This window comes from Mustelus asterias, chromosome 13, assembly GCF_964213995.1.
Source record: "Mustelus asterias chromosome 13, sMusAst1.hap1.1, whole genome shotgun sequence".
Taxonomy (NCBI): Eukaryota; Metazoa; Chordata; class Chondrichthyes; order Carcharhiniformes; family Triakidae; genus Mustelus; species Mustelus asterias.
Window position 1 is genome coordinate 80603701 of NC_135813.1, and position 27105 is coordinate 80630805.

The 27105-nt window shown below is 43.9% G+C and overlaps 1 protein-coding gene and 1 pseudogene across 2 annotated transcripts; both read right to left on the reverse strand.

Moving 5' to 3' along the window:
• Positions 1–27: 27 nt before the first annotated feature.
• On the reverse strand, positions 28–24161 carry LOC144502803 (V-type proton ATPase 116 kDa subunit a 2-like). 2 transcript variants are annotated; one of them, XM_078227089.1, is made up of 4 exons: positions 23943–24161; positions 8447–8525; positions 4416–4513; positions 28–1384 (listed from the first exon to the last, which is right to left on the reverse strand). In XM_078227089.1, exons 1-4 carry the CDS (start codon positions 24057–24059, stop codon positions 1028–1030), a joined length of 651 nt encoding a protein of 216 aa, XP_078083215.1. In that variant the 5' UTR covers positions 24060–24161; the 3' UTR covers positions 28–1027. The 2 variants fall into 2 exon arrangements, with proteins under 2 accessions (XP_078083215.1, XP_078083214.1); XM_078227088.1 differs by having other exon boundaries at positions 28–1390.
• A 1738-nt stretch (positions 24162–25899) lies between these two features.
• Positions 25900–26134, reverse strand: LOC144503226 (U2 spliceosomal RNA; annotated as a pseudogene).
• Between the last annotated feature and the right edge of the window lie 971 nt (positions 26135–27105).

Sequence of the window (27105 nt, forward strand, 5' to 3'; positions counted from 1 at the left end):
GATTCCCCTCCATGCCACTCACCATGCTGAAAATAGATCGCCCTTCACTGTCAAAATCCTGGAACTCCCTCCCTAACAGCACCGTGGGTGTAGCTACACCTCATGGACTGCAGAGGTTCAAGAAGGCGGTTCACCACCACGTTCTCGAGGCCAATTAAGAATGGGCAATAAATGCTGGTCTGGCCAGCGATGCCTACATCTTTTCAGTGAATTTTAAAAAGGTGGATGTGAGACAGGTCCCAGTGTGGGATTCAGACCCTGCCAGAGACAGCAGATAGATTTTACATTGTTGTCTCATCTTTCAACATTGCAGCTCTCCCTCAGTACTGACCCTCTGACAGTGCGGCACTCCCTCAGTACTGACCCTCTGACAGTGCGGCACTCCCTCAGTACTGACCCTCTGACAGTGCGGCACTCCCTCAGTACTGACCCTCTGACAGTGCGGCACTCCCTCAGTACTGACCCTCTGACAGTGTGGCACTCCCTCAGTACTGCACTGTGTGTGTCAGCCTGGATGATACACTCGAGTCTCTGGTGGGGGTTGAATTCATGACATCTGAGTCCGAGACGAGTGCCACCTGCTGTGACTCAGCTGATACTTTAGCAGAACGACTCAAAGGAAGAACAGAAGGCAGGAGAGCAAAGACAAATACATGGAGGCCATCTTTTATTTTATGTTCTAATAGTTCCTTTTTTGCAGTTTATGGTTATGACAATAAGATTATTCCTAACATTTGATAGCTTTGTTACTATAACACTGTTGTTTCTTTTAATTCATAACTTTTGAAGTGGAAACTTCAGTTTCTCCAGGTGATGTCAGCTCCCAGGTCGTGAGAGACAGCTGAGATATTCCAATAGTCCATTTAAAACTCAAAACACACAAACTTGCTGTTGACAGAGTGTCAAGAAATTTACTCAAACACAGCAAGGATCCAGGAGCTAGTTAATATCTAAAATCATAGCTTTCCAGCCCCGAAACTACCTCAACATTAGAGGTAAATCACTCGGGAGAAATGAGCCTAACTTTCTAATGTAAATCCAAAATACTGCTGGAAATCTGGAATAAAGAGAGGGAAGGTTGGAAATACTCAGCAGCTCTGGCAGCATCTGTACTGAGAAAGAGAAACAGAGTTAACATTTCGAGAGAATCTATCTCCTCCTCAGAACCCAACTTTCTGCTCTTCAAAAATAAACCAACAGCTTTCAGATGGGAAATATCAGAATTCAGCCCAAATCTCAAATAGTCACTCACCTCAGAAGTTCTTTTCACAAAATTCTGGGTTACTCTCAGCATCTGGTTGTACTCAGTCAGTTCCTGAAAATTTCTCTTCAGAGTTTCCTTGTTTTTTGTCACTTCTCTCAACTCTGCTTCTAACTGCTGAAGCTGCTCCTTAAAAATACACCAGACAGACAGACAGGGTGAAGCATCATTTCCACTAAGACCTCTCATTACCTGCAGCAAGTGCTCTTCAATTAGTTTCAATCCAAAAAACTCCTGCTATTTCAACAAAGTTGGCTTCTCACTCACCTTGCCCTGGGTTGTAGTTTGAGATAGCCAGTCTCAGAGTCCCATCAGATGGGCATCTGGGAGGCATGTAATATTTGGACTTGATTTTCATCAGGGAAAATGCCACCTCACAGGAGGTATGTGGAACCAAAGTCAGCCTTCACCTTTAGTGCACTTGATGTCAGAAGAGGGCACTTCTCCCTGTTTACATAAGAACATAAGAACTAGAAGCAGGAGTAGGCCATTCGGCCCCTCGAGCCTGCTCCGCCATTCAATAAGATCATGGCTGATCTTTTCGTGGACTCAGCTCCACTTACCCGCCCGTTCACCATAACCCTTAATTCCTTTACTGTTCAAAAATTTATCTATCCTTGCCTTAAAAACATTCAATGAGGTAGCCTCAACTGCTTCACTGGGCAGGGAATTCCACAGATTCCAACCTTTTGAGTGAAAAAGTTCCTCCTCAACTCCGTCTTAGATCTGCTCCTCATTATTTTGAGGCCATGCCCCCTAGTCCTAGTTTCACCGGCCAGTGGAAGCAACCTCCCTGCTTCTATCTTATCTATTCCCTTCATAATCTTATGTTTCTATGAGGTCTCCCCGCATTCTTCCGAATTTCAATGAGTATAGCCCCAGTCTACTCAGTCTCGCCTCAGAAGCCAACCCTCTCAACTCTGGAATCAACCTAATGAATCTCCTCTGCAAGTCCCCAAAAGTCTTTGTCTCTTGATCTAGCTTTCAGCTCTATGTCATTTTGCATGGTGATTATTCCCATGCCAAGTCCACTGTTTTGTTCGAACACCTGCTGAAACTTTGCTGTCAGTTCTCCAATATCCACTTGAAAAAAAGGATGAGACAAACACAATGATTTGGTCCATCTTGTCTAACTCCAGAAATCGTCAGTTGAACTCCTTTTCCGATTTGTTCAGGTGGTCACAGAATTTGTTTGGATGGAACCCTTTCTGTTTGACCCGTGGTTGGATTTTCTCCAGATTTGAGAAGTGCTCAGTAATTTTGTTCTTTAACTGGGAGGACCACAGGCCCAGTTTCAACTTGTACACATTCATCTCTTTTACTCAAGGCTATACTCTTGACAAATGAGACAAAAGGTCTTTGCCTTTGACATTCATAAAAAGCAGTGCACTTTCCCATTCCTGGTGGAAATGGTAGCCTTTTGCTCTCTTGGCGGTCCCTAGCTCCTCGTTCATCATTTGTCTTCACCCAGCTTAGTTCGCGTTTTGGCGCCTGCGATTCAGCAGCCCATGAGTTGATTCACTTGTCATCACAGGAAGCCAGAGTCCTGCGCATTTTCAGCAGCGGCTTGGCCAGTCAATGACAATCAACTCTGAGACCCCAGGATCAACCTGTGGATCACAATCAACTATTTGGAGACCACTAGTTTACATGGACTGTGTACTTACTGAGAACATTAGAGTACAAGATAGATTTTGTAACTTGTGTTATTCTTACAAATCTGTATATATCGGTAAAGGTATAGATAGGGTGAAGGAGTAGTGTATTATAGTTAATATTTTCTTGTTTAATAAAGGTTTTATTCCATTGTTAAAAGTTAATCGGCAGTCCTGTGACTCTGTTTGTCCACGTCTCTAAACAAAAAATAAAAATTACGATCCATTGAGCCTGGGTTCCGCTCTGGCCCTGACTGTCCAGTAATATCAGCTGGGATCCTAACACATGTCTAAACTGCCTGCCACATTTCCCAACTTTACAAAGGTGACTGTGCTTTTAAAGTACTTCATTGGCTGTTAAACACTGTCAGATGTCCTTGGGTAATAAAAGCACTCTATAAATGCAAGGTCTTTGTTTATTCATTCTTGTATATTCTTTAAACATAGTGTAATTTGCTAGTGATGATAAGTAAGAGACATTAGAAAACTGGGGATGAATATAAATACCATGGGTACACATGGACAACTTTCCAAAGTCAGCAGATAGGTAACAACTCACGTTCAACATACAGAAATGTGAAATGCTAGATTTAAGGAAAGAAAAAGGCAGATGAAGGGGTGCAGGTACAGAGAGCTTTAAGAGGGTGAAAATTAAATAAGAACAGACTGTGTGATTCACAGTATGAGCTTTAAAGGGAGGTGGAATTTGTATATGGTGTTAGAAGGGACACAGAAACAATTCAACAAAATGGTAAGAATGGAACTTCAAAAAAATCGGAACTTTTCCTATGAAGGTTAAAGAAGTTTTTTTTTAAAATGCAGATTTTTGCTTTTCTGAAAGATTTTGAGGCTGAATAGTGACAGAGAGAAATGTTTTTGCACAGGAATGCTTGGCCACAAGGAGTTAAGGGAGAAACCACGTCATTTAAAAGGCAATCGGATTAAATCATTGACAACAACATCAAAGGAGACAGGGAATAGGGCAGAACATTGGGATAAGTATGCAGCTCCAGCCAAGGGAGAGCTAGCAACTGTACAACACGGTGGGCAAAACGGCTGCTATCAAAGCTGTGAATTCTCCGATTATATTCCCTTAATGGCAGTTGTCATCATTGCAGCAAGTGGCAGGGACAGGTTAGTGTTTTTAATTTCAGGCTATGACAACCCATTCGAACTCCACTGTATTACACCAGAGACATGATCCCTAGCCAGTAAATTCTGGTAAAGAGCCAAAAGCTTTAGCACCATGAGAATAAAACTATGCAGTATGAGCAATCTTCAAAATCCTGCTCACTAAACGAGGGTTGTCTGAATACAGTGTGCACACCAGCTGCTGTTTTCTAATGCCACTGAAACCGTAGGAAGTCTGAGCAGTGAGCCCACCACTTCTGACTGTTTCTGTTAACTCTCCTGAGCTGTCAAACCAAGAGAGAAAATAGAACAAACTTTACATCACAAGCATTTCACTCATAAAGCACCGTTAAATGACAGGAACTTACTTGTATTTTTAAAACGTGCTTTGGCAAAGGTGCAACGGGATTTACATCACTGTCCATCAGAGATATATCAGCCTTTTTGATTTCTTGCAACAAATAGCCTGGAACACAGAAGAAAGTAATCATTCTCGTCTCATTATAGAGCATAAACAGACAGCTTGTGGAGGTTGGACAGAGTGCAATACACCATCAAACTCCTTACGACAGACAATCTCAATCTTACAAACAGGGCTGGGGCCACAGCGGGGGAAATGGTAAGAGAAGCAGGAATCATCCTAGGAAGACACAATGAGAACTGCATTGCCACTAGCTGCTCTGCCCTACCCTACCAATGGATATGAAGCGTTTACAAGACCATCCTAAGGCAATGGTAAGGCCCCTACATGAATGCAGAAATAAATATTTTTCTGCATGAAAAACCAACAACACTCTGCATTGAGAGCCCTATTTAATTCAGTATCTCTAACACTGCACCCATCAAGTGCATAGTGCATAGAGCCATAGAATTGATACAGCAGAGAAGGGAGCCATTAGGCCTATCTTGTCCATGCTGACCCAAAGACAGCCAGGTGCACTTTTTAATCCTATCTTCCTGCACCTGTCCCATAGCCCTGTAGCTTACAGCACTTTAAAGTGCAGATCCAGTTACTTTTTAAAAGTGTTTAGGGACTGTGCCTCCACCACCAACTCGGGCAGTGAATTCCAGGCAACCACTACCGCATGCATAAAAAAGTTTTTCCTCATGTCCCCCTTAATCCTTCTGCCACTTAGCTTGAATCTATGACCCCTGGCTTTTGAACTCACTGCTAAGGGAAACAAATTCCTCCTGTCTACCCCATCCCTATCCCTCATAATTTCGCACACCTCGATCATGTCACCCCTCAACCTTCTCTGTTCCAACGAAAACAGCCCCAACCTCTCCAATCTCTCCATGTAGCTACAATTCTCTAGCTCTGGCAACATTCTAGTAAATCTTATCTGCACTCTCTCCAGTGCAATTACGTCCTTCCTGTAACTTGGTGATCAGAACTGTACAAAATATTCCAGTTGCGGCCTCACCAATGTCTAATACATTTTCATCACTAGATCACAAGCTTTGTATTCTATACCCCTGCCAATGAAGGAGAGTATTGTTGTTCCTTTGTTTAAGAAGGGTAGCAAGAATAATCCAGGGAATTACAGGCCGGTGAGCCATACATCAGTGGTAGGGAAATTACTGGAGAGGATTCTTCGAGACAGACTTTATTCCCACTTGGAGATAAGTGGACGTATTTAGTGAGAGGCAACATGGTTTTCTGAAGGGGAGGTTGTGTCTCACGAACTTGATCGAGTTTTTCGAGGAAGTGACGAAGATGATTGATGAGGGTAGGGCAGTGGATGTTGTCTACATGGACTTCAGTAAGGCCTTTGACAAGGTCCCTCATGGCAGACTGGTGCAGAAGGTGAAGTGGCATGGGATCAGAGGTGAGCTGGCAAGGTGGATACAAAACTGGCTCGGTCAAAGAAGACAGAGGGTAGCAGTGGAAGGGTGCGTTTCTTAATGGAGGGCTGTGACAAGTGGTGTTCCTCAGGGATCAGTGCTGGGACCTTTGCTGTTTGTAATATATATATATGATTTGGAGGAAAATGTAACTGGATTGATTGGTAAGTTTGCAGACAACACAAAGATTGGTGGATTTGCAGATAGCGATGAGGACCATCAGAGGATACAGCAGGATATAGATCAGTTGGAGGCTTGGGCGGAGAGATGGCAGATGGTGTTTAATCCAGACAAATGTGAGGTCATGCATTTTGGAAGGTCTAATACAGATAGGAAATATACAGTAAATGACAGAACCCTTAAGAGTATTGATAGGCAAAGGGATATGGGTGTACAGGTACACAGGTCACTGAAAGCGGCAATGCAGGTGGGGAAGGTAATCAAGAAGGCATATGGCATGCTTGCCTTCATCAGCCGGGGTATTGAGTTTACAAATTGGTAAGTCATGTTGCAGCTTTATAGAACCTTAGTTCGGCCGCACTTGGAATATAGTGTTCAATTCTGGTCGCCACACTACCAGAAGGATGTAGAGGCTTTGGAGAGGGTACAGAAAAGATTCACCAGGATGTTGCCTGGTATGGAGGGCATTAGCTATGAGGAGAGGTTGGAGAAACTTGGTTTGCTCTCACTGGAGCGACGAAGGTTGAGGGGAGACCTGATAGAGGTCTACAAGATTATGAGAGGCATGGACAGAGTGGATAGTCAGAAACCTTTTCCCAGGGTGGAAGAGCCAATTACTAGGGGGCATAGGTTTACGGTGCGAGGGGCAAGGTTTAAAGGAGATGTACGAGGCAGATGTTTTACACAGAGAGTAGTGGGTGCCTGGAACCCGTTGCCGGGGGAGGTAGTGGAAGCGGATACAGTAGTGACTTTTAAGGAGCGTCTTGACAAGTACATGAATAGGATGGGAATAGAGGGATATGGTCCCCGGAAGGGTTTTAGTTAAGTCGGGCAGCATGGTCGGTGCAGGCTTGGAGGGCCAAAGGGCCTGTTCCTGTGCTGTAATTTTCTTGTTCTTGTTATCTATCTGTAGAGATATAGTCAGGGTGGATAGTTAGAGGCTTTTTCCAAGGATGGAAGTGTCAATTACATGGGGGGACAGGTTCAAGATGAGTGGGGGAGAATTTAAGGGAGATGTGCAGGGCAGGTTTTTCACACAGACAGTGGTGGGTGCCTGGAACGCGCTGCCAGAGGAGGTACTGGAAGCAGGCACATGAGCAACATTTAAGAGGCATCTGGATGGGTGCATGAGTAGGGAGGGAATAGAGGGATACAGACTAAGGGTAGAGAGTTTTTTTTCGTTTAGTTAAGGCATCATGATCAGCACAGGGTTGGAGGGCCGAAGGGCCTGTTCCTGTGCTGTACTTTTCATTGTTCTCTTTGTTCTTTGTACAGCTACCTTTAAGGGTCCTGTGCACTTGCACACCGAGATCTCTCACTCCATCTACCCCTCAGTATATTCCTGTTTATTGTGTATTTCCTTTTACTGTTTGGCCTCCATAAGTTACCTCACACTTATCAGAGTAGAACTCAATCTGCCACTTTTCTACCCACTGCACCAACCCATTTCTATCATTTTGCAGATTATAGCTACCTTCTACACTAACCACTACACGGCCAATCTTTGTGTCGACTGCAAATTTCCCAATCGTGCTCCCACATTCAAGTCCAAACTGTTAATATATATAATAAACAGCAGGGCTCCCAACACCGAGCCCTGCGGAACATCACTTGAAACAGTTTTCTGGTCGCAAGAGCATCCATCGACCATCACCCTTTGCTTCCTGTTACTAAGCCAACTTTGGATCCGGGTTCCTGGTGCTGTGAGGCAGCAGTTCTATCCACTGTGCCGCTCTCTTCCCATATCCTCTGCATCTTCACACAAGTTCCCTTCTGTACATGTAATAAAATTAGATTTTTAAAGGAACTGACAAACAACAAACAAAAGTCCGTCTCACAGAAGTAGCTGGCGAACCATGTACTTACTTTATCACCATGACAACATAGATAAGTGGGAAAGCACATGTTCAAATTAAACAGGAACTAAAGATATCTTCAGTATCTCTCAACTCTAACCAGAACTAATCAATTCTGGATCACTCTGCAGGACATTAAACTGCAAAATAGTCTCATAATGTAAAAGATGGATTCAATTCTGCCAAAATCTTGTCGTACTCTGTTCCACCAAAAACCTAAATATAATTTGAAAAAGGCAAAGAGGAAAATGCTCGGATCAGAGGAAAAGCGACTCTTCAATCACAGTGGATTTGGGAATGCTTCAAGCAAGGGAAACAGAACAACCCCAAAACACTGACATAGGCAGCTTTCAGAGCCTGATTTCCCTGTAATGCACAGGAATGCTGCTCAGACAATATACCAATGATGCATCGAGGGGCTGGGGGCGAGAGGGCCGAGGGGCTTCCCTGGTCAGGCTTTGGACATGCCTGATTCAACACCATCAGTAAATATAAATGAATCTCCTGTTCTGACCCACCTAGAGTTTTCTCCATTTCTTCGCACCTCCTCATCTCACTGACAAATTTGCGCTGAAAGGTCGTGACATTCGGATTGAGCTGAAGCAGAAATGTAAATGAGATTAGTTCCATTGGCAGAATAAAGCACAGCGTTACCATTCAAAATTCCATCATTTGCAAAACTGTTCTGTAATTAACTTCATTAAACCATCATTTCCTAATAAAATATCCATTCACTAATACTTGGCTACTTGAACGGGGTTAATTGAAGGTTAAAGATGTCAGTGCAGTTACTTACTAACTGTCCACGATTCACTGCCAAAGCAGCCTTCCCATCATGCTGGACATCTCGATCTTTACATTCATCAACCTCTGTTCTATCATTATATACTACATTCTATCTTTAAAACTCCATCCTCCCAGCTTAAAGGGATGATTCTCATTAAAAATATTGATGTTTATCTTGTTGACACACTTTAAAAGATCTTAACTCTATAGATAGGCGCTTCTCTGGACGTGAAAGAGACTCCAGAGTGTTATGTTGCCTCCCTGGTGCCAGGGTCCAGGGTGACTCTGAATGGACAGAAAGCATTCTGAAGGGAGAAGGTAAACAGCCAGGGGTCGTGGTACATATTGGTACTAACGACATAGATAGGGAGAGTGATGAGGTCCTACAGCACAGTTTAACAAGTTAGGTAGAAAGTTAAAAAGCAGGACCTCTAGGGTTGTAATCTCAGGATTATTCCCTGTGCCATGTGCCAGAGAGGCTAGAAATAGGAAGATAGTGCAGCTCAACACGTGGCTAAAAAGCTGGTGTAGGAGAAAGCGTTTCAAATATCTGGACCATTGGGGTCTCTTCCAGGACAGGTGGGACCTGTACAAGAAAGACGGGTTGCATCTAAACTGGAGGGGCACAAATATTCTGGCCAGGAGGTTTGCTAGTGTCACACGAGAGGATTTAAACTAGTTTGGCAGGTGGGTGGGAACCAAAGCAAAGGTGCATTAGCTGAAGGGGAACCAGAGAGTAGGGTCAGTAAGACTCAGAGAAAGAGCAGACAAGGTGTGATTGCTAATCAAAGAGGGTCTGGTGGACTGAAGTGCATTTGTTTCAATGCGAGAAATGTAACAGGTAAGGCAGATGAACTTAGAGCTTGGATTAGTACTTGGAACTATGATGTTGTTGCTATTACAGAGACTTGGTTAAGGGAAGGACAGGATTGGCAGCTTAACGTTCCAGGATACAGATGTTTCAGGCGAGATAGAGGGGGATGTAAAAGGGGTGGGGGAGTTGCACTACTGGTTAAGGAGAATATCACAGCTATACTGTGGGAGGACACCTCGGAGGGCTCATACAGCAAGGCAATATAGGTAGAGCTCAGGAATAGGAAGAGTGTAGTCACAATGATGGGGGTTTATTATAGGCTGCCTAACTGCCAGCAGGAGATTGAGGAACAGATATGTAGGCAGATTTTGGCAAGGTGTAAAAGTAACAGGGTTGTTGTGGTGGGAGCTTTTAACTTGCTCTATATTGACTGGGACTCACTTAGTGCTCGGGGCGTGGATGGGGCAGAATTTGTAAGGAGCATCCAGGAGGGCTTCTTGAAACAGTATGTAGAAAGTCCAACTAGGGAAGAGGCCATACTGGACCTGGTATTGGGGAATGAGCCCGGCCAGGTGGTCGACGTTTCAGTAGGGAAGCAGTTCGGGGAACAGTGATCACAATTCAATAAGCTTTAAGGTACTGATGGATAAAGATAAGTGTAGTCCTCAAGTTAAGATGCTAAATTGGAGCAAGGCTAATTACAACAATATTAGGCAGGAACTGAAGAATGTAGATTGGGGGCAGATGTTTGAGGGCAAATCAACATCTGGCACGTGGGAGGCTTTCTAGTGTAAGTTGATAGGGATTCAGGACTGGCACATTCCTGTAAGGATGAAGGATAAGTATGGCAAGTTTTGGGAACCTTGGATAACGAGAGATATTGTGAGCCTAGTCAAAGAGAAAAAGGAAGCATTTGCCAAGGCTAGAAGGCTGGGAACACAAGAAGCAAGTGTGGAATACAAGGAAAGTAGAAAGAAACTTAATCAAGGAGTAAAGAGGGCTAACAGGGGTCACGAAAAATCATTGGCCAGCAGGATTAAGGAAAATCCCAAGTGTTCTTATACCTATATAATGAGCAAGAGGGTAGCCAGGGAGAGGGTTGGCCCACTCAAGGACAAGGGAGGGAATCTATGCATGGAGCCAGAGGAAATGGGCGAGGTATTAAATGAGTACTTTGCGTCAGTATTCACCAAAGAGAAGGACTTGGTGGATGATGAGTCTGGGAAAGGGTGTGTAGATAGTTTGAGTCATGTTGAGATCAAAAAGGAGGAGGTATTGGGGTTCTTGAGAAACATGGTAGACAAGTCCCCAGGGCCTGATGGGATATACCCCAGAATACCGAGAGAGACAAGGGAGGAAATTGGGGGGGCTTTGAGAGAAATCTTTGTATCCTCACTGGCTACAGGGGAGGTCACACAGTAAGAAGTCTCACAACACCAGGTTAAAGTCCAACAGGTTTATTTGGTAGCACAAGCCACTAGCTTTTGAAGCACTGCCCCTTCATCAGGTAAGTGGGAGTTCTGTTCACAAACAGGACATATAAAGACACAAACTCAATTTACAAAATGATGGTTGGAATGCAATGGGGTCCTGGGTGATGCTGATTGTTGATCGAGCGGGAAGTGTAAACAGTGTCAATGGATAGGAGCCTGGTTTGCATGATGGACTGGGTTTCATTCACGACCCTTTGTAGTTTCTTGCGGTCTTGGGTAGAGCAGGAATCATACCAAGCTGTGATAAAACCAGAAAGAATGCTTTCTATGGTGCATCTGTAAAAGTTGGTGAGAGTTGTAGCAGACAACTTAGTCTCCTGAGAAAGTAGAGGCGTTGGTGGGCTTTCTTAACAATAGCATCCGCATGGAGAGACCAGGACAGGTTGTTGGTGATCTGGACACTTAAAAACTTGAGGCTCTCAACCATTTCTACTTCGTCCTCATTGATGTAGACAGGGGCATGCCCTCCACTACGCTTCCTGAAGTCGATGACTATCTCCTTCGTTTTGTTGACATTGAGGGAGAGATTATTGTCATCGCACCAGTTCATCAGATTCTCTATATTTCTTTCCTGTACCCTGTCTCGTCATTGTTTGAGATCCGACCCATGACACTGGTGTCATCAGCAAACTGGAAAATCGAGTTGGAGGGGAATTTGGCCACACAGTCATAGGTGTATAAGGAGTATAGTAGGGGGCTGAGGACACAGCCTTGTGGAGCACCAGTGTTGAGGATGATCGTGGAGGAGGTGTTGTGCCTATCCTTACTGATTGCAGTCTGTGAGTTAGGAAGTTCAGGATCCAGTCGCAGAGGGAGGTGCCGAGCCCCAGGCAACGGATTTCGGAGGTGAGTTTTGTAGGAATAATGGTGTTGAAGGTTGAGCTATAGTCAATAAATAGGAATCTGACATAGGTGTCTTTGTTACCTAGGTGTTTCAGGGTTGAGCACAGGGCCAGGAAGATGACGTCTGCTGTGGACCCATTGCGGTAGGCAAACTGACGTGGACCCAGGTAGTCCGGGAGGCAGGAATTGATTCGTGCCATGACTAACCTTTTGAAGCACTTCATAATGATGGATGTCAGAGCCACCGGATGATAGTCATTAAGGCACGCTGCCTGGCTTTTCTTTGGTACCAGGATGATGGTCGTCTTTTTGAAGCAGGTAGGGATCTCAGATTGGTGTAAAGAGAGATTGAAGATGTTTGTGAATACCCCTGCCAGCTGGTCCGCGCAGGACCTGACTGCTCCTCCGGGTACCCTATCTGGGCCAGTTGCTTTCCATGGGTTGACCTTTGAGAAAGCTGTTCTGACATCTGCAATGGTGACCTCAGATACAGGTTCATCTGAGACTTCTGGGATGGAGGGCATGCTCTCGCTGACCTCCTGCTCAAAATGGGCATAGAATGCATTGAGCTCATCAGGGAAGGATGCATTAGAGCCGGCGATTTTACCTGCCTTCATCTTGTAGTCTGATATGTCTTGCAGACCTTCCATAGTCAGCGGGAGTCGGTGTGGCTAGCCTGGGACTCTAGCTTGGTCCAGTACTGTCTTTTGGCATCTTTTGATCATATCTGGATTTCTTGTATAGGTCACGGTCACCTGACTGGAACGCCTCAGAACTGGACCTCAGCAGGCAGTGGATATCCCTGTTCATCCATGGTTTCCGGTTGGGAAACACACGGATTTGCTTCTTTGGCACACAGTCTTCTACACATTTACTAATGAAGTCAGTTACTGTAGTGGCAGACTCGTTCAGGCTGGTCACAGAGTTTTTAAATACTGACCAGTCCATTGACTCTAAGCAGTCCCATAGGAGATCATCCGATTCCTCAGACTAACATTGCACGACTTTCTTCGACGGATTCTCCTGTTTCAGTTTTTGCTTGTAAGCCGGGAGCAGGAGCACAGCCTTGTGGTCTGATTTACATAGGACATGGACAGAGTGGATAAGGAGCAGCTATCCCCTTAGTTGAAGGGTCAGTCACGAGGGACATAGGTGCAAGGTGAGGGGCAGGAGGTTTAGGGGGGGGATGTGAGGAAAAACTTTTTTTACCCAGAGGGTGATGGCGGTCTAGAATGCACTGCCTGGGAGGGTGGTAGAGGCAGGTTACCTCACATCCTTTAAAAAGTATCTGGATGAGCACTTGGTACATCATAACATTCAGGGCTATGGGCCAAGTGCTGGCAGATGGGAATTAGATGGGAGTTCAGGTATTTCTAATGTGTTAGTGCGGACTCAATGGGTCGAAGGGCCTCTGCTGCCCTGTATGATTCTATGATATGTAAGCAATGTCCAGTGCCCAGAGCAAAGAGCAAAATGACTCCTGATGCTGGGGAATCACAATTGCTAACTCCCAGGTAAACTTAAAGATCCAGCCTTTCTCACAATAAACACGCCGGTTTGTGGCTCTTTGTCTACAGCCACAAAGATCGAGTTGGAAAGTTGCAAATTCACCATACTAACTATTCTCCTGTGCAAGCACACTGTTCAAGGTACAAAGCACTATGGTAGTGTCGCAGATATACTGTTGGATGTGTGTAGTGTTAGGAAGTTGAAATGAAATGAAATGTAAATAATTGGATAAAAAAGCAATTGATTGGGATTTAGCTGCACCAAGAATTTGTGAGATGCAGATTAGCACAGTACTAGATACTAGATTATAACCGCCCCCAGATGCAAAGCAGAGCTCTCTCAGAGAATCCATAGAACCATAGAACCATAGAAAATTACAGCTCAGAAACAGGCCCTTTGGCCCTTCTTGTCTGTGCCGAACCATTTTATGCCTAGTCCCAATGACCTGCACTTGGACCATATCCCTCCACACCCCGCTCATCCATGAACCCGTCCAAGAATCAAGCTGACTTGCCAAAAAGAAAGAACTCTAATTGTGTGAGACTCTGTAAATTCTAGGATCACAGGTTCATAGCTCCTTGAAAACGGAGTCACAGGTGGATAGAGTGGTGAAGGCAGCATTCGGCATGCTTGGTTTCATTGGTCAGAACATCGAATACAGGAGTTGGGACGTCTTGTTGAAGCTGTACAAGACATTGGTAAGGCCACACTTGGAATACTGTGTACAGTTCTGGTCACCCTATTATAGAAAAGATATTATTAAACTAGAAAGAGTGCAGAAAAGACATACTAGGATGCCACTAGGACTTGATGGTTTGAGTTATAAGGAGAGGCTGGATAGACTGGGACTTTTTTCCCTGGAGTATGGGAGGCTTAGGGGTGATTGTATAGAGATCTATAAAATAATGAGGGGCATCGATAAGGTAGTCAGCATCTTTTCCCAAAGGTAGGGGAGTCTAAAACTAGAGGGCATAGGTTCAAGGTGTGAGGGGAGAGATACAAAAGGGTTCAGAGAGGCAATTTTTTCACACAGAGGATGGTGAGTGTCTGGAACAAGCTGCCAGAGGTAGTAGTAGAGGCGGGTACAATTCTGTCTTTTAAAAAGCATTTAGACAGTTACATGGGTAAGATGCGTATAGAGGGATATGGGCCAAATGCGGGCAATTGGGACTAGCTTAATGGTAAAAACTGGGCAGCATGGACAAACTGGGCCGAAGGGCCTGTTTCCATGCTGTAAACCTCTATGACTAGATATAGATGGGGGGGGGTGTAATTTAAATATACCGTCTGAGTAACAATTACTATAGTTAATTGTAAATGTTGTTTATGACTGTTGCGTGTTTTAAAGCTAATAGAAGTTTTGTTATTTGAATAATTTACAACAAAACTAACCCAGCTCCTCACCAGATTTTATCTCTTATCTTTCTCTTTTTCCAAATCGCAAAAATAAATATTTAAGAACTTCCGTTCAAAGTTTCCCTTCGAGGATTTGGGATGTATCTGGGTAAGATACTCTGTCAGAGAGTCGGTGCAGCCTCATTGGGCCAAATGGCCTCTTCTGTAATGTAGGGTTTCTATGATTCTTTACATTCATTTTATGGAATGTGAGCGTCACTAGCTGGGCTGGCATTTATTGCCCATCCCTAACTGCCCTCAATTTCAGAAGGCATTGAGCGTCAATCACATTGCTGTGGCTCTGGAGTCATATATATGCCAGACGAGGTAAGGATGGCAGATTTCCTTCCCTAAAGGACATAGTGAACCAGGGTTTTTAACAGCAATTGACAATGGTTTCATGGTCATTAGACTTCTAATCCCAGATTTTTATTGAATTCAAATTTCACCATCTGCCAAAGTGGGATTTGCACCCAGGTCCCCAAAGCAGAACCCTGGGTCTCTGGATTACTAATCTAGTGACAATACCACTGTCTCCCCATAATAGCAAACACTAGGGAACGAGGCATCAGAGCGGATCCTCACAGCAAGTTGTGCAAAACCCTTGGACAATAAAACTTTTTTTAATGTTTGTAATGATAGGAAACCATCTGTAAATCAAATCAAACAAAGGCAGTGTTATTTTCAATCATGTGGCCTCGTCAGTAACAATGAAATCACAGACATACAAAAAATAAAGATCGGGGAAAAGTGAGACTTGGAGCCTGTGACCAGCTACAGAGGAGAATGTTTTTTTATCTGGAGCAGTGCTGGTCTTGTGACAATGCAAATGGACACTGGAGAGTTTCTGCCATTTAGAAACTTCTATTTTTACAACTGACCACAGCACGTTGACACCAGGGCTTATCTCAACTCAAACTCACCAAGCGCCAACTGTCACACTAAAATTCCTGTCACAATACTTATACATTCCTTCCACATTTACTCTGCAAACATTTCCCAACATTTACAGCATCTCAAATTATTTTTCCAGAGTAATTAATCCTTTAGTCCTGCTACTAAATATTAAAAAAACACGCAGATGAGATCTACCTGGATTTACAAGGATGGAGCCATAACTGAGAAGTTCTAACCATCAAGAAACAGTGAACAGGTTGGGACTCTTTTCCCTGAAGGATTATCAGAAGATTTGATGAGGTAAATATAGAGAATATGGTCCGACTTCAGGCTGAGCGGAACTAGGGATCATTTCAGATAGTCACATAAATCTCACAGGGAATTCAGGAGAAATGTCTTTACCCACAACATGTTTTTTTATTACTCACCAGGTGGGAGCTATAAAATAGCAGAACCAACAGAAGCATAAAAACACAGGGAGATCTCGGCGTGCAGGTCCACAGATCCTTCAAAGTGGCAGCACAGGTGGAAAAGGTGGTGAAGAAAGCATACGGAATGCTTGCCTTCATTGGACGGGGCATCGAGTATAAAAGTTGGCAAATAATGTTACAGTTATATAAAACGTTGATTAGGCCACATTTGGAATACTGTGTCCAATTCTGGTCACCACACGATCAGATGGACGTGGAGGCTTTGGATAGAGTACAGAAAAGGTTTACCAGGATGTTGTCTGACATGGAGGGTATTAGCTATGTGGACAGAACCATTAAATCATAGAATCCTACAGTGCAGAAGGAGGCCATTCGGCCAATCGAGTCTGCACCAACCACAATCCCACCCAGGTCCTATCCCCATAACCCTAGCTAGTCCCTCTGACACTAAGGGGCAATTTAGCATGGCCAATCAACCCAACCCAAACATCTTTGGACTGTGGGAGGAAACCGGAGCACTCGGAGGAAACCCACGCAGACACAGGGAGAACATGCAAACTCCACACAGACAGTGACTCAAGACGGGAATCAAACTCGGGTCCCTGGCGCTGTGAGGCAGCGGTGCTAACCACTGTGCCTCCGTGCCTCGAGAGATTGAATAAACTGGGATTGTTTTCCCTGGAAAGACAGAGGCTGAGGGGGCAACCTGATAGAAGTTTATAAAATTATGAGGGGTATGGATAGGCTGAACAGTTGGAAGCTTTTTCCCAGGGCAGAAATGACAATTACAAGGGGGCACAAGTTCAAGATGAGGGGGGAAAGGTTCAGTGGAGATGTGCGGGGCAAATTTTTTACACAGAGGGTGGTGGGGGCCTGGAATGCACTGCCAAATGAGGTGGTTGAGGCAGACACGTTAGTGACATTTAAGACTTATCTGGACAGATACATGAACAGACAGGGAATAGAGGGATATAGGTGGTTGGGGGAGGCTTGGAGGGCCGAAGAGCCTGTTCCTGTACTGTACTGCTCTTTGTTCTTTATTTATGGGATGTGGGTGTCGCTGGCTAGGCCAGCATTTATTGCCCATCCCTAGTTGCCCTTGAGAAGGTGTTGATGAACTGCCTTCTTGAACCCCTGCAGTCCGTGTGATGTAGGTATATCCACAGTGCTGTTAAGGAGAAAGTTCCAGTGACAGTGAAAGAACGGCGCTATATTTCCAAGTCAGGATGGTGAGTGGCTTGGAGGGAAATTTGCAGGTGGTGATGTTCCCATGTATCGGCTGCCCTTGTTCTTCTAGATGGAAGTGGCCGTGGGTTTGGAAGGTGCTGCCTAAGGAACCTTGGTGAGTTCCTGCAGGACATCTTGTACATGATACACATGAGTGTGCATCGGTGATGGACGGAGTGAATGTTTGTGGATGGGATGCCAATCAAGTGGGCTGCTTGGTCCTGGATGGTTTCAAGCATCAAATTGTTGGAGCTGCGCCCATTCAGGCAAGTGCAGAGTATTCCATCACATTCCTGACTTGTGCTTTGTAGATGGTGGACAGGCTTTGGGGAGTCAGGAGGTGAGTTACTCACCACAGGATTCCCAGCCTCTGACCTGCTCTTGTAGCAGTGAATATGATGTTCATTGACAAAAGGGTAATCGGGGTGAATTACCCCGATGTAGATGGACTTAAGGAGAAGCTGGATAAACAGGAGTGAGAAGGATATGCTGAGATAAACAGGGGGTAAAAATAAGTGGAGACTAGTCAGTCTGAATGGCCTGTTTCTGTGATGTACAATCTGCATAACATTCCATATCAGGATAGGGCTGAGTCTGGTCATTTCTGCAATCCTAAAATTTCCCAGTAAAAACATAATTTCTTCAATTACAGACATCGGTTCCAGTCTCCTTTTCTTTAATGAAGAGTCATCCAGACACAAAACGTTGGCTCTATTCTCTCTCCGCGGATGCTGTCAACCCTGCTGAGATTTTCCAGCATTTTCTGTTTTTGTTTCCATAGCTTGAACCAATCTGAGATACAGCGAGTGGACCGACATCAAGGTGATACCAGGGAGAATTTTCAAAAGTTTAAATCTCTGCAGTGGTATTTCCATCTTAAAATAACATAATGCAGAGATGTTTGAGGATGCAGAGGGAGTACTGAGGGAATGTTGCACTGTCAGAGGCGCCATCTTTTAGATGAGATGTTAATTTGAGCCCCATCTGTAAAAGATCCCATCGTCACTATTGAAGGGAGAGCTGAGTTTGCTCCCCACCACCACCCCAATGACCTACCCAATACTGCCACCAGGGGATGCTCACACCCACCCCAACCACTGCCCCAGGGGCCTGCCCAATACTTTCGCCTTGACCATCAATATTAAAATTGAATTATGCTGGTCATTATCTCAATGCTGTTTGTAGGAGTTTGCTGTGTGCAAACTGGGTGCTGTTACTCTTCAAGAATACTGCATTAGATGTGAAACAGGTGGAGATGTCCTAAGGTTCTGAAAGGTGCTACAGAAATGCACAAACACTCATTCTGCTGGTGTGTGCATTTGAGACAATGCTGCTCTCTGTCTCGGGGGAGAGTGACAGGGCCTGGGGAAACGCCTTTCACTCATATTCTTCTGCAGCAAAAAAAGGTTTCACACATTCCTATGAAACGTTTGCTGTAAAATAGCCACCCTCATACAAGCAGATTCTTAACAAAGATCTGCATTCACAAATCTAACCACAACTCCTGACTACTCCGTTAATCTGTCTTATTTTTGCTTAGATATTTATCTCCTCTCTCTGCTGAGTACGAATGATGATAAACCCTCACACACTCATATCAATGCAAGTACAATCAGACTACATACACACACTCAAATCCACCATCTGAAACCTGCACAATAACCTGGAATACACAAAATGGGCAGCTTTTCCTCTTGGCACCCAGATATCTTCAGAGAGATCTACAAAACATACATGGCATTTGGCATGTTGCATCTCATTAATGTTCCCACAGAGATTGAGTAACTTTGAGGGTCTTAATTTTATAATGTTTCCCAGCTTGACTTTCTCAAGTCTAATCTAGCAGAAGGAAAGACAGTTCTCACTCACGTTCCAAGCTGGGCTAATTCTCTATCCAGTTCAGACAGGTTGTCCAACTACAAAGCAAAACGTGCTTTAACCTTCTCAATCAAAGAAAAGGGAAGCTCATTGATGTGAAAAATGGGTGTGTGAAGCAAGAAAGACTTCACACTTTGATTCAGCAAAAAGTAAACTCTCAATGCAATCGCCGACTCTTAATCCAGGAGCGCAAATTATGTCAAACCTTTTCTTAAAATGTTTAAAGACTGATATGTAAAGTTTAGCTTGTTTAAAGAGGGGAAATCACCATCCCGTCATGTGAAAACTACAAGTATAATCGAAGCACTATTGATGATCTGATGTAACTGAATTGCTGACCAGGTCCGCCACAGTTTTACTTATCGGAAAATGGGAGAATTACTCCAAATTGCTTCTTTAAACAGTCTCAAGGCACGGGTAGATGGTGGCGCAGTGGCAATGTTGCCACACAAGTAACCCAGAGGTCCAAGCTCATGCTCTCAATACATGAACTCAAATCCCACCAGAGCAGCTGGTGGAATTTAATTCAATTCATTAAAAATCTGGAATTGAAAGCTAGTCTCAGTGACGGTGACCATGAAACGATCAATTGTTGGAAGGACTAATGGTGTTTTGGATAGGAAATCTACCGCCCTTACCCGGTCTGGCCTACATGTGATGTCAGACCCAGTTAACCCACAGTTAAGAGTGGACTTTGAACTGCCCTCTGAAAGGGTCCAACAGGGCACCCAATTAGGGATGGGCAACCTCTCTTGCCAGTTCCACCCACATCCCCTGAAAGAAATTTAGAAATTGCAATAGTTAGTGTGAAGGCAGATGGGAGTTTCAATAACCACACGATTCAGCCTCTCACACAATACTCTCAATCACATCACATTCTGAAAATACAATCTGCAATGCACAACGCAGTGCATATTTTAACCGCAAGATACCAGAAAATTTAAATCACTCCTGTATTTAGCAAAACAAATCCGCACAAAATTCTAAAATGTTAATCTGATGACTATCCGACATTATAAAAATAAAAACTGAGAATTATTGAGCTTTTTCTGGCTATGAAATCATGAAGTTGTTATTGGAGATGATTGTTGTTTATATTACAGTGAAGGATCCACAAGTCCTTTCTCCAGTGTTTTAGTCAGGAGATTGTGGGTTCAAGTTTCACTCCAGAGACTTGAGCACAAAAGTCTAGGCTGACACAAGTACAGTACTGAGGAAATGTTACACTGTCATAGGTGCCATCTTTCAGATGAGATATTAAAGCAAGGCCCTATCTGTCCTTTTAACTGGAGGTAAGAGATCGCATGGCATTGTTTTGAAGAGCAGGTAAGTTATCCCTCGTGTCCAGGCCAATATTTATCCTTGAAATAACACCATACAAGACTGATTATTTGGTCATTAACACATTGCTGTATGTGCAAGTTTGTTTTGCCCATGTTTCCTCTGTTACAAAGTGACGACACTTCAGAGATATGTTTTATTGTCTGTAAAGCACCTTGGAGCATCCAGAAGGTGTGAAAGGGGTTATTAAAATGCAGTTTTTTCTCCCCCTTCTAGCAGCTGTGGATTGAGGGAGATGGCACAGTTAGCTCGTTGGCTAAACAGAGTAAGTGTGGATCAGATTTCATTTGTGGGACATGGGCGTTGCTGGCTGGCAGCATTTATTGCCCATCCCATTGCCCGAGGGCAGTTGAGAGTCAACCATGTGGCTCTGGAGTCACATGTAGGCCAGACCAGGTATGGACAGCAGATTTCCTTCCCTAAAGAACATTAGTGAACCAAATGGGTTTTTCCGACAATCCACAATGGTTTCATGTTCATCAGTAGATTCTTAATTCCAGATATTTTTTATTGAATTCAAATTCCACCATCTGCCGTGGTGGTGTTCGAACCCAGTTCCCAGAACATTAGCTGAGTTTCTGGATTAATAATCCAGCAATAATACCACCTAGCCATCGCCTCCCCAAAATGCCAATGCCAACAGCCAGGGTCTCAATCCCATTATGGCTGAGGCAGATTGGAATCTGCCTCCTCACCCAAGCCTTAGTAAAAAAAATCATGGCAATCTGTCATACTTCAATGAATAATTGCCAAAGGACAATTTGATTAGTCAAATTGCTCTTTCAAACAGCCAGTGCAGATTCAATGGGCTGAATGGTCTCCTGTGCTGCATAATTCAAAATTCTAAGTATCTGAGGGATAATTTCAAAGTTCTAAGGCACATTCTGAAAGTTATTTCCTGCGTTACCATAAACCATTCATAGTTCTATCTGTACATGATCATTTAAAACACCAATCTCTAGATTTCAATGTTACTGCAGTACTCACATTGAGCTAGGCTGTGAAACTGGCATTTTACAACTAGACAAACCACTGTAACAACCTCTCCATTATTACCTTCTGCCTTTTTAAAACATGCAAGGAAAGCATCAGTAATTTGCCCCCAGTGATTTATTTGGACATCATCATAGGGGCAGAACTGCTGCCTTACAGAGCCAGGGACCCGTGTTCAAATCCAGCCTAGGTCAGTGTGTGTGTGTAGGATTTGCATGTTCTCCACGTATCTGCGTGGGTTTCCTCCGGGTGCTCTGCTTTCCTCCCATAGTCCAAAAGATGTGCAGGTTAGGTGGATTGGCCAAGGTAAATTGCCCCTTATTATCAGGGGTACTAGCAGGGTAAATGTGTGGAGTTATGGGAATAGGGCCTGAGTGGGATTGTTGTCTCTGCAGGTCCTGCACTGTAGGGATTCTATCCTACAATTAAAATAATGAAGCCGCATTTCAACCCAGATTAGCAGATTCAGAGCTTTCTGACAGCTGCAGTAAATTCAACAATCACGCCTCAGAGCAGGGCAATACATTTCATAACCACAAACTGTATTTCTTACTTGTGTAACAGTGCAATTATTAAACAGCACCTTAACTCCCCACATAGTAAACAGCAATAAATATCAAGCATTGTCAGTGACACCTTATATATTTTTAGGAATCACTTGTCTATTTGTAGTTACACTTTAGATTATTTAGATGACACCTTGTCAGAGCCAAATGAAGACTCGAAATGTGGCTCTATTCTCTCCCCACAGACACTGTCAGACCTGCTGAGACTTTCCAGCATTTTCTGTTTCAGATTCCAGCATCCGCAGTATTTTGCTTTTATCTTAGATTATTTTGCAATGGTTCATAGATTAAATCTTATAAATGGTAGTAGCATCCTTCATTAGATAACATGTTACTATACAATAACTTTAGAGTAAATACTTTAGATGTGATATAGCAATGCTTTCTAGATTAAATAACCCGGTACATTAAATAATAATGCCAATGCTTTAAACTGATAACTAGTCAGCATACTATCAGTCAACTAGCAAATTGCTAGTCAATGGACAGATTACTAGCCAGTTAGTGAATTACTGGTTAGTCAGCAGACTGTCAACCAGCAGGTTGCTAGTTGGTGGATTGCTAGTTGATGAATGAATTGTCAGTCAGTGAGCGGATCATTAGTTAATGAGCAGATTGCTAGTTAATGAATGGATTGTCAGTCAGTGAGCAGATCACTAGTTAGTGAGCAGGCTGCTAGTTAATGAATGGATTGTCAGTCACTGAGTGGATCACTAGTTAGTGAGCAGGTTGCTAGTTAACGAATGGATTGTCAGTCAGTGAGCGGATCACTAGTTAGTGAGCAGGTTGCTAGTTAATGAATGGATTGTCATTCAGTGAGCGGATCACCAATTAGTGAGCAGGTTGCTAGTTAATGAATGGATTATCAGTCAGTGAGCGGATCACTAGTTAGTGAACAGGTTGCTAGTTAATGAATGGATTGTCAGTCAGTGAGCAGATCACTAGTTAGTGAGCAGGGTGCTAGTTAACAAATGGATTGTCAGTCAGTGTGCGGATCACTAGTTAGTGAGCAGGTTGCTAGTTAATGAATGGATTGTCAGTCAGTGAGCGGATCACTAGTTAGTGAGTGAGCAGGTTGCTAGTTAATGAATGGATTGTCAGTCAGTGAGCGGATCACCAATTAGTGAGCAGGTTGCTAGTTAATTAATGGATTATCATTCAGTGAGCGGATCACTAGTTAGTGAGCAGGTGGCTAGTTAATGAATGGATTGTCAGACAGTGAGCGGATCACTAGTTAGTGAGCAGGTTGCTAGTTAATTAATGGATTGTCAGTCAGTGAGCGGATCACTAGTTAGTGAGCAGGTTGCTAGTTAATTAATGGATTGTCAGTCAGTGAGCGGATCACTAGTTAGTGAGCAGGTTGCTAGTTAATGAATGGATTGTCAGTCAGTGAGCAGATCACTAGTTAGTGAGCAGGGTGCTAGTTAATGAATGGATTGTCAGTCAGTGAGCGGATCACTAGTTAGTGAGCATGTTGCTAGTTAATGAATGGATTGTCAGTCAGTGAGCGGATCACTAGTTAGTGAGCAGGTTGCTAGTTAATGAATGGATTGTCAGTCAGTGAGCGGATCACTAGTTAGTGTGCAGGTTGCTAGTTAATTAATGGATTGTCAGTCAGTGAGCGGATCACTAGTTAGTGAGCAGGCTGCTAGTTAATTAATGGATTGTCAGTCAGTGAGCGGATCACTAGTTAGTGAGCAGGCTGCTAGTTAATTAATGGATTGTCAGTCAGTGAGCGGATCACTAGTTAGTGAGCAGGTTGCTAGTTAATGAATGGATTGTCAGTCAGTGAGCGGATCACTAGTTAGTGAGCAGGTTGCTAGTTAGTCAGTGGGACTCACGTCTCTGAACTCCACCAGGCCGGTCTCCCCCAGCTCGCTGACACAGTCATAGGCCGAGGCGGCCTGGAGGAAGAGCTGAGCCAGGCACATCTCCTCACTGCGGAACACCGAGCCCATCCTCACGGCCAGACACTCTCACCGCCACAGCCGCGCCACAAGCCGGCTTCACCGCCCGGAGCCGGAACTGACAACCTCCCCCCCCCACCCCCTCAGAGCCGGGAGGCGGGACCCGGAGACACAACACACTGCTTCCGGGGGCAGGCAGCACGCTGAACCCCGCCCCCTGTACTGATTGACAGGCCGTGACTGACCCCGCCCCGTGGTGTGATTGACAGGCCGTGACTGACCCCGCCCCCTGTGTTGATTACAGGCCTTGACTGACCCCGCCCCGTGCTGATTGACAGGCAGTAACTGACCCCGCCCCATGGTGTGATTGACAGGTGTGATTGACAGATGTGACTGCCCCCCCCCTCTGTTTCTCTCCCCACAGTTGCTGCTGGAGCTGCTGAGTATTTCCAGCATACCATTCATCGAGAAGGAATTGAGAGAGTGCAGAATGTAGTGTTACAGTCATAGCTAGGGTGTAGAGAAAGATCAACTTAATGCAAGGTAGGTCCATTCAAAAGTCTGACAGCAGCAGGGAAGAAGCTGCTCTTGAGTCGGTTGGTACGTGACCTCAGACTTTTGTATCTTTTTCCTGAAGGAAGAAAGTGGAAGAGAGAATGTCCGGGGTGCGTGGGGTCCTTAATTAGGTTGGCTGCTTTCCCGAGGCAGCAGAAAATGTAGACAGAGTCAATGGGTGGGAGGTTGGTTTGCGTGATGGATTGGGCTACACTCACAACCCTTTGTAGTTCCTTGTGGTCTTGGGCAGAGCAGGAAACATACCAAGCTGTGATACAACCAGAAAGAATTATTTCTATGGTACATCTGTAAAAGTTACAGTTCTATGAAATAAAAGCTGCAAACTGGCTACTATGATTCTCAGGCTTTAACAGATAATTGTCTCATGCTATAAGGAAGATATAAGACAGAAGAAAGACATGAGTTAGATCTTAGCTGGAATATTGTGTACAGATCTGGGCACCAGGATTGAGAAAATCCAGTAATGAGGATAGATTGGAGAGGTTGAGACTATTCTCCTTGGAGAAAAGGTGGCTAAGAGGAGATTTGATAGAGGCGTTCAAAATCATGAGGGGAGCTGGACAGAATGGATAGGGAGAAACTTTTCCCACTCGTAAAAGGATCAAGAACAAGATTTAAATTGATTTGCAAAAGAAGCAAAAATGTGACGTGAGCAAGTAGTTTGGGTCTGGAATGCACTGCCTGGAAGTCATAGAATCCCTACAGGACAGAAGGAGGCCATTTGGCCCATCGAGTTTGTACCAACTAAGCCCTATTCCTGTAGCCTTCATTTACCCTGCTAATCCCCCTGACACCAGGGTCAATTTAGCATGGCCAATCAACCTAACCCGCACATCTTTGTGTGGTAGAGGCAGATTCAATCAAGGCATTCAAGAGAGTATTTGATGATTATTTGAATAGAAACAATGCACAGGGGGTTACGGGGAAAAGCAGATGAATAGCACCAAGTGATAATGCTCATTTAGAGAGTCGGTGCAGTCATAATGGGCCAAATGACCTCCTCCTGCACTGGGATAATTCTATGATTACAGCATCAAGAACCATTCCAATTGAATTCCCTGCTCTCTATGAACTAACCTGATCTTATATCCACTATATTGCATAATATTACAGTGCAGAAAGACACCATTCAGCCCAATAGGTGAATACCAACATTTATGCTCTGCACAAGTCTCCTCCCATCTAACGCCATAACCCTCTTTCCCTTCTCCCTCAAGCTAATCTAGCTTCAGTTTAAATGTATCTTGCCTCAAGCATTCCCTGTGATTGCAAGTTCCACTTTCTCATCACACAGGAGGTAAAGAAGTTGTTCCTGAATTCCTCATTGGATTTATTCCTCTCTCAAAGTTATAAAGCCAATGTGCAGAGTGGACAGAGCAAGCCCTTAATCCGTCTCCTTGCTTGCTTCAAAAACCAATTGAATCCAATTCATCATCCCCACAAGAGAGACATACAAGATCCAAGCTGACAAGAAAAGGCATCACACCCGATCTTGGGACTGAGGAGAACAGATACTACACTTGATCTTAACCAAAAGGCTGAGAAGTGACTCTTGCATGTATGGTTCCTAGTTTCAGTTTCTCCAAAAAATAGAAACGTTTCTACTCTCCCACTGCTACAATCCTGGTGGAGACAGATAGATAACGAGAGGCTTGAATTCTCCATGACCGACTGAAACAATCATCGCCTAAGAACAAAGCTATGTTAACGAAATATATTTAGTAGTTGACTAATACTCTAACTACAGAAAATATAACCCTCTTTAACCTTTGACACAACTAAAAACCCCACGCCAGTGTCACTCCTTGACCACTCCCACAGAATTGTAGCTTTTACAGGAACCAGTCAAACATCAATACCAGCTTCTGAGTTTTGCAAATTGTAACATCGAGTGACCATCTAAACCCCTGAATACCCCATTATTTTGGCCAATCAGGACATAAATCTATAGTGAATCTCATGATTTAAGAGAAATTTTTGTTTTCTCACAATGATTTTTCTTTAAATAACTGAGGACGATGAGGTTGTCCATTTCTAAATGATCAACTGATAAGACAACTGTTGTTGATAATGTTACACAAAGTGTGAAAACTTTCCTTTTTTTCCTAAATTAGATTCAGATTTTGGGGCAGTTTGGGGATAAGAAATCTCTTGTTAACTCATTGCAGAGGGATAAAACAGTCTATCTCTACAAGATTTCTATGATTAATAACTTTCAGCATTTCTTCATTGAGTTAACCTGACGCTATTAGATGTAGGTCTAACATCTGAAGGTTCCGGGTTTGTGCTGCAGACCTGGACTTTGGTGTAAAATGTAGACTAAGACTCCAACATACTGAGGGAATGCTGCACTGTTGGAGGTGATTGCAATGTTCAAGTCCAGATGAAGGCACACAGCCAAAGATCAAACTCACTATTTGTAAAGTCGTTCTGAGCAGGAGGTCAGTTTGTGGGAGAATCTGACCCTCACCACAGAAATTACATGCTGTGAAATGTAACACCATATAAAGGCTGTATTTTG

Coding starts and splice junctions, on each gene's coding strand:
- LOC144502803 (XM_078227088.1), bottom strand. CDS start 24,059: ATGGGCTCGGTGTTCCGCAGTGAGGAGATGTGCCTGGCTCAGCTCTTC. Junction 8,526..23,942: donor GCCTGGTGGAGTTCAGAGAC/GTGAGTCCCACT, acceptor TTTCTGCTTCAG/CTCAATCCGAATGTCACGAC. Junction 4,514..8,446: donor AGAAATGGAGAAAACTCTAG/GTGGGTCAGAAC, acceptor TCTGTGTTCCAG/GCTATTTGTTGCAAGAAATC.